Source organism: Morone saxatilis, unplaced genomic scaffold (genome assembly GCF_004916995.1).
Source record: "Morone saxatilis isolate NCDOM2014 unplaced genomic scaffold, NCSU_SB_2.0 Contig14, whole genome shotgun sequence".
NCBI classification, from domain to species: domain Eukaryota; kingdom Metazoa; phylum Chordata; class Actinopteri; family Moronidae; genus Morone; species Morone saxatilis.
Window position 1 is genome coordinate 22,316,740 of NW_023339696.1, and position 7,728 is coordinate 22,324,467.

Genomic DNA, 7,728 nt, shown 5'->3' on the forward strand with positions numbered 1-7,728 from the left:
GTAACGCTACGACTTTATTCTCGTTTTTTCTCGTACTCTGCCCTCCAAAATAAAACAGAAAACTAAAAAAAATTACCCTTTCTTAAAAGAAAAAATGAAAATGAAAAAATGAGCTAACTTTAGTTTTATAATAAAACATAAATAAGAAATAAACATTTTTGTTTTCATATTTATAAATAATATAAATTCATATAAAATCTTCCCAGAATGCACCGCCTGTATACAGGTAACTGTAACGGAGTGAATGTACTCAGTAACTGATCAGCTGTTTCCGGTAAACATCCGCTGATCAGTTTAATTGATTGATGTCGTCATGTGACCCGCTGACGTCAGAGTCATGTGCGCCGCGGACCGGAAGTTTGCTCAGATCCAACATGGCGGCGGTACGGGATCAGTGAAGGGTCGTGAAGTAAACATTGAGTTTTATTGAGCGGGAACGCGGCGACCGGTCCTCAGCGGGAAACGTTTAACGGTAACGAGTCAACATGGGAGCTGAGTAACCGGGAACAGCGCGTGTGACGGAGAGAAGGTCTGCACCGGCGGCGGGAAGAAGAAAGCAGCGTCTGCTCTGACTCATCCTCCTGCGAGGTAAACAACCGAGGTAAACAACCCCCCAGCAACAGCCTAGCGACCGCAGAGCGACCGGTAACCGGAGCCGAACCGACAGTGACTCCTCACTGTCCGTGTAAAACCGGACAGTTGTGTTAATGTTTGCTCTTAAAGACTAAAATAATGTGAATCTTTGTTAAAACTCCTCCGCAGCTTAAACAAACAGCCACACGCCGAACTACGTTCAGAAAACAGCTGATTTAGCGTAAAGTCTTCAACTCAAAGACACTAACATTAACATACAGTCATTAATGTGACCGCCAAACCAATGTCAGTGTAATAGTTTTAATTATATTACCTCTAACAAAGTGTTTCCTATTCATTATTCTATAAAATATTATATATATATATTTTTATATAAAGAAAGTGCTTTAGTTAAGACTTCAAACTAAACGCCGAATTAATCAGAAGAGCCTTTAAATGTCACATCTCCATAGTTTTAATATAAGTGTAGTTAGTTGTAAAGCAGGATAACGTTAATTAAATAAAACTGACAGAATCCTGAATGGAGTCTGGTTCTCTCTCTGCCGGCTGTTTAACACTTTTCGGTGCATTTTCTTTCTTCATTGTGTGTCGAGTTTATCAGACGGTTCCTTTAATGTATTAAATGATTTACTGACACACAACAGGTTCGTTGTTAAAAGATCAAACACACAAAACAAAAAACCAGAGGAAATCTGAATGGAGTTTGATTCATTGTTCTCTTTGTGCTATCTGACCTTATCTAACATATGTGCCGGATTTATCCAGAGACCCTTTAAAACGTTTTAATTCATTTATCAACCGTCAAACAGTTACGTTACGTTTGTTGCAGCCGGAATCGTAAAAATGTCAGAATTTTAAAAGGAGTCTGGCGCGTCGTGAATTTATTTTCGGTAAATTAGGTTTCTACCTTGTGTTTAATGCAATAAGTAAGTAAGTAATGCAACAGGTGCGTTGTACCGTCGGGTTGTGCACGTGTTTGTAGAAGAGCCGTGAAAAGGCACCAAATCATTTCTCAACCGTCAGAAAGTGAAACTGTTTATTTTAAAGCGAAGTTCGTTAAAATGTCAGAATTGTTAATGGAGTTCGCAATGGCGTTTTCCACCCGGGTTAGCTATAGTGGGGATCAATGAACACCTGATCGATGCCCAGAGCTCCCTGATCGATACCCAGAGCTCCCTGATCGATGAGGTGTGTTTGCCGCCGGGTCAAAGTTCAAGATAAGCTTATCACAGCAGCGCCAGTCTGACTTTCTCTGCAACATCCGAGCTAATAGAGTCAGACAGTAATACAATGATTCAATCTAATCAATAATGTAATACAATGATTCAATCTAATCAATAATGTAATGATTAAATGTCTCTGTGGAAAAGAAGATAATTGAAATGTGTTTTTAACCTTTGCTTTAACTTTTTAACAGATTATCTAATAACATTTATTTAGTTTATTGTTGATGTTTTCCACCTGAGCTGCAGTGATCAATATCGATTGTTTGGTCTATAAAACGTCATTAAATCAGTTTATTATCACAGGAAACTTTATATCTTAATATTTAAGTTATTTTTGCTTTAAGACAAATTAAATTATTACAAATATTAGAAATAAATGACCTTATTGAATAATTAGGGATTATTAATTTCTTTATATCTCCGACTTGACGACTCACCTAATCGTTCACTGTAAAACCAGATCAGTTAGTTTAATTTAAATAATTGTTGGAACTTATTACACACAGAATTTTAATATAACTGAGTTAGACTGAGGACTTTATTGATCAGGAAGCTTTAGTGATTTTAACTTTCAATGTAATCAGTTTAAATCATTTTAATATAACTTAAAATTGTACAGACAACAAACAAAGTACTGAACATTACGTATAACTCTTCTGGTTTCAGACTCAATAAAATCTCTTTCTGATGTTTGTTTGTTCACTCTGAAACGTTTACAGGTTGTTGTTGTTGTTGTTGTTGTTTACAGATAAAAGTTCTCTTTGTACGTACGACGAGTTGTTGAGGAGGACTGAGAGTACGTGTCTCCTTCCTCAATCTTTAAGAGTCAGTGTGGTGACAACGAGTCTATCGATCGATCGATCAATAACAGCTGATAACGTCCCGAGTGAGACAGGAAGTGTCCCATGAAAATAAAAGACACGTTTCCTCAAAGGAGCTTTTATTCTCAGAAAAAACCTGAAATATAAACGTGAACACGAGGAAGAGTTTTATTAAATATCTAAATATAGATCCACTGATGACTCAGCACTTTTTACACGAGCTGCTTCCCATCAGCGACACTGATCACATGACTGAAACCCTCTTCATCCTCAAGACTGATCACATGACTGAAACCCTCTTCATCCTCACACTGATCACATGACTGAAACCCTCTTCATCCTCACACTGATCACATGACTTGCAGTTTTCACTCAGGTCACCTCCTTCCACAGCTTCTTCCTTTCGCTGCCTCTTCCTCTTCTGGAAGCTCGGGAACGTCTGAGGCTCTTGCAGGAGCAACAGGAGCAACAGGAGGAGCAACAGCAGCAACAGGAGCAACAGGAGCAACAGAGAACAGCAGCAACAGGAGGGAGCAACAGCAGCCAACAGGAGCACACAGGAGGAGTCTGTTGCAACAGCAACTGCTCCTCCTGTTGCTCCTGTTGCTGCTGTGGCTCCTGTTGCTGCTGTTGCTCCTGTTGCTCCTCCTGTTGCTCCTTGTTGCTCCCTGTGCTTCTGGTTGCTGCTGTTGCTCCTGTTGCTCCTGTTGCTGCTGTTGCTCCTGTTGCTCCTGTTGCTCCCTGTTGCTCCTCCCCGATAGGCCGATTGATCCGGCTGTTTTCGTCGTCGGAGCTTGGTGGTGAAAACGTGGCACTGCGATCATTTACACAGATAATCAGACACGATTTCACAAAACACGCTGAGTTGAGACTCATTCAATTCAGTCAACCTCGGCTCTGATTGGGTTGTTGTTCCTTCGGGCCCGTGAACCAGGAGGAGCCAGGAGGAGCCAGGAGGAACCAGGAGGAACCAGGAGGAACCAGGAGGAACCAGGAGGAACCACAGGAAGCTGGTTGTTTCTACAGTATCTGTCAGGATTCAGAGAAAGTCTATATGACCAAAACCTATTTTTATAAAACACCAACTGCAGCTTTAATGTTCATTGAACTGTTGTCAGTGAGGGAACCTTTATTTTAATTGCTGTTTGTCCTTTTTTTAATCTGCAGTTTGAGCCTCTCTCTTGGTTTCGTCCTGTAACCCTACAGTCACACAAACACTCATTATTACAGAATCATTCTTTACACTACTACATTAGTGAGCTTATTAGAAAACCTAATAATGAGCATGGAGAGGATTTCCAAAATAAAACAAGGTAATAAGAACTAACAAGGAGTTAGAAATAAACAAATAGATAAAATAAAATAATGATGTTAGTGTTAAATCGTTCATGTTAATATGTTAATGCAGTTTTAATGACGACACTTTAAACACCTTCTGAACCCTCCAGCACCAACGTCTTTCCATATTATATATTATTATTGAGTCTTTGATTCAGGAACATAAACTGAGACGGTGGCCCTGAAGGACGGGTCGATGAAGTATGTAACGAATATAATTTCCCTCTGGGATTATTAAAGTATTTTCTGAATCTGAATCTGAATCTGAATCTGATGTGCGTCTGTTTGAGGGTAAATATTGGCGTCGTTACTCGGGAGGAACCAAGGAAGTTACGGGTCCGTGCCAATCCGTCCGTTGTCTCAGAAAACTGGAAGTTCCAGTTTACCTTGCAGCGGCTGTTTCACCTGTGTCACTTTAAAACACTCTGCAGTTAAACTTTTAAGCTTTATTTTAACCAGTTCAGAAAGCCAGAGACCTTGAGAGAATTGGACACACAGCTGACCTCTGTAAAAAATGAACTACCTACAGAGCAATCCATGGTGTGGCTCCGTCAGTAACCTTTAACCCCTCCCAGCCCGACTCAGGACCAGCTGATGTCTCCAGATGTTTTCAGCTCTTCGAAACAGACGAATAATTAAAGATGTCTGACTGACGGACTGATCTGTCTCCTCCGCAGCGGCCATGTCTCTGGCGAGCCCACGTCGGACTCCACGCCGTTCTTCTCCGATGACAGCGGGCGGAGGAGCAGGGCGGGGGGGCGGGGGGGCAGCGGCCGCAGGAGGAGCCGGCCAGCGGCGTGTCCAACGTCCGAGCGCTGCTGACCGTCTTCATCCTCTTCTACATCAACCTGCTCAACTACATGGACAGGTTCACCGTGGCAGGTACCGCCTCCCGCACACCGACCATCAATACACAGCAGACAATATATCATAACTATCATCTGTCATTTATTTAGAATAAAAAGTCATTTAGTTCCTGTAAAGACGTTTGAGTTGTTATAGACGGAGCAGTAGGAAAGATTATTGATTGATTATTGAAACCTTTATTCTTTATGAATGATCAATTCCATGCTGACATTAAGACACATTTTAAACTTCGACTAAAAGACTTTTTTCATTAAACTGAATTATTTAGAAATTGACCTTTCTTAAGTTTTTTTCTTTTATTTGTGTTATTTATCTATTTTATTATTGATTATTTATTGTTACAGAGACACATTCATGTTTTTAATTGGTTGAGAAGTGAAATGAATACGTGTGTTCACTCCACCAGGAGTTCTCACTGACATTGAGAATTATTTTGGGATTGATGATGGGAAGTCCGGCTTACTCCAAACAGGTAAGAAGATCAATTATCAATTAAAGTAAAGATCTTATATATATATATATATATATATATATTTATTATTATTTATCAGAAATAAAAGATTGTCAGATCCTCCTTTTACATTTCATTGTTCTTCTCCTCAAAGATCACATTAAAGTCAGAATGACTGCGACGTTGTTTGTTTGTTTGCTTCCAGTTTTTATCTGCAGTTACATGTTTCTGGCTCCGGTCTTCGGATACCTGGGCGACAGGTACAACAGGAAGCTCATCATGAGCGTCGGCATCACGTTCTGGTCTCTGGTGACGCTCGCCAGCTCCTACACGCCCAAAGAGGTGAGTCCCGTGTTTCCTGTTTCCTCCTTCAGTCCGTCACATTAACAGGATGCTGATCACTATAACAAATATAACCCCTCCCTCTCTTATTGCCCTGCAGCATTTCTGGGTCCTGCTGCTGACTCGGGGGCTGGTCGGAGTCGGAGAGGCCAGTTACTCCACCATCGCTCCCACCATCATCGCCGACCTGTACGTGAAGGGGAAGAGGACGAACATGCTGTCCGTGTTTTATTTTGCCATCCCTGTGGGCAGGTAGGCGGGTTGAAGCTCGTGTGTTTGTGAATGTGCAGCTGTTGTTATTAATATTAACCCTTCCTGTCTCTCCCCGTCAGCGGCCTCGGATACATCGTGGGCTCACAAGTCGGTAGTATGACTCAGGACTGGCACTGGGCTCTGCGGGTGAGTGTGACACACACAGGTCTGTCTGGGACTCGTGGGAGCTGGACCTGGACTCACCGTTCTCTCTCTCCCTCTCTCTCCTCAGGTGACCCCGGGGCTGGGACTGATCGCGGTGCTGCTGCTGATCTTCGTGGTCAAAGAGCCCAAAAGAGGAGCCATCGAGGCTCGACCGGAGCACCACCTGCACCAGACCAGCTGGCTGACGGACCTGCGCGCTCTGAGCAAGAAGTAGGTCCAACGTCGGTTCTGTCCGTAGTTAAAGTTCAGATCATTTAAGATATCAACCTTGAAGAGCTGAACCACTAACGGCCTCGTCCTGCGTCAGAAACCACAGAGCTGATAGAACGAGGAGGAGGAAACAGTGAATCTGTCAGAACAGAAGAATATTACGTTGATTGGTAACGAAAGAAGAATCGTATTAAAAGTTCCCCAAACAACTCTCTGGTTTTACACAAACTTCCTGCAGTTCCTGAGTTCACTGTTTGTTTGATCATCTTACTGAATATAATATGAGATGTACATCAGCTGCAGTCAGTGTGCTCAGTGGTTGAGGAGGTTCACTGAGGACGCAGTCTGTGCTTCTGTTGTGTTAACGCCATCGCTCACACACAGCAGGCGTCTGTTCTCAGCGTGACACCCATCAGAACAGTCCAGGTATGATCTGCAGAGCATCGATCAAATGAATGAACCAGAACGGCGTGTGAAACATGCTGCGGCGTCACCTCCAGCCTGCAGCGCCGTGCAGACATCGTGTTTCAGTCAGTCAGTTCTGAGTCACTATGGAAACGGAAACTGGTGCTTCAGTGACAGAAAGTCTCTTTAGTTTAACAGAAACAGCGCTGTTCCCCGCAGAGGTTCTCGTCATCGCCACGGTTCCCACACATCCTGGAGAACCTGCAAATGTTTTCTAGTCGTGGAAACACCTGGAATTTCATTAAAATTACAAAAAAAAAGGGTTCCCAGACAGCGTCCAGGTGGAGCTCCACCCTGAGGCTGCGTGTGATAACTGAAATGTCCGTTTCCTCTGCAGCTACAGCTTCGTGTTGTCCACGTTGGGCTTCACGGCGGTGGCGTTCGTCACCGGCTCTCTGGCTCTCTGGGCTCCAACGTTCCTGTTCCGAGCGGCCGTGTTCAGCGGGGAGAAAGAGCCCTGCGTGGAGGGAAACTGCGCCTCCTCAGAAAGGTAAGTCCCTTCGCCTTCGCCACAGACGACCCCCGGTGGAGATGAACAGATCTTTAAGGTTGCGTTTCTCCTCCCACAGTCTGCTGTTCGGGGTCATCACCTGCATCTCGGGCATTCTGGGCGTGACCAGCGGCGTGCAGGTCAGTCGGCAGCTGAGGAAGAAGACGGCCAGAGCCGACCCTCTGGTGTGCGCCGCCGGTCTGCTCCTCTCGGCGCCGTTCCTCTACCTGGCCATCGTGTTCGCTCAGACCAGCACCATCGCCACATATGTGAGTCCACAGCTCCTCTGCCCCCCGCGGGCTCCGCCCCCCGCTGGCTCCGCCCCCTCGCAGGTTAAATCTGTTCCAGTAGAAACGTCCTTCGCTCCTCTTCATTAACTGATCTCTGTCTGTCAGGTCTTCATTTTCCTCGGAGAGACGTTCCTGTCCATGAACTGGGCTGTGGTGGCGGACATCCTGCTGGTGAGACTCTTTGATTTAATTTACAGAACCAGGACCAGGACCAGGA

At 44.1% G+C, this 7,728-nt stretch overlaps 1 protein-coding gene across 2 annotated transcripts in view; it reads left to right on the top strand.

Annotated features, from left to right (window-relative positions):
- Positions 1-350: 350 nt before the first annotated feature.
- spns1 (spinster homolog 1 (Drosophila)) overlaps positions 351-7,728 on the top strand; it is a gene marked incomplete in the record, with an annotated part of 9,018 nt that continues 1,640 nt past the window's right edge. The window contains 10 exon segments of one of the 2 annotated variants that reach the window (XM_035654760.1): positions 351-601; positions 4,657-4,861; positions 5,253-5,318; positions 5,503-5,639; positions 5,740-5,891; positions 5,972-6,038; positions 6,124-6,266; positions 7,069-7,221; positions 7,301-7,490; positions 7,617-7,682. In XM_035654760.1, coding sequence (XP_035510653.1) covers positions 4,840-4,861; positions 5,253-5,318; positions 5,503-5,639; positions 5,740-5,891; positions 5,972-6,038; positions 6,124-6,266; positions 7,069-7,221; positions 7,301-7,490; positions 7,617-7,682 — 996 coding nt within the window. 2 annotated transcript variants of the gene reach the window in all.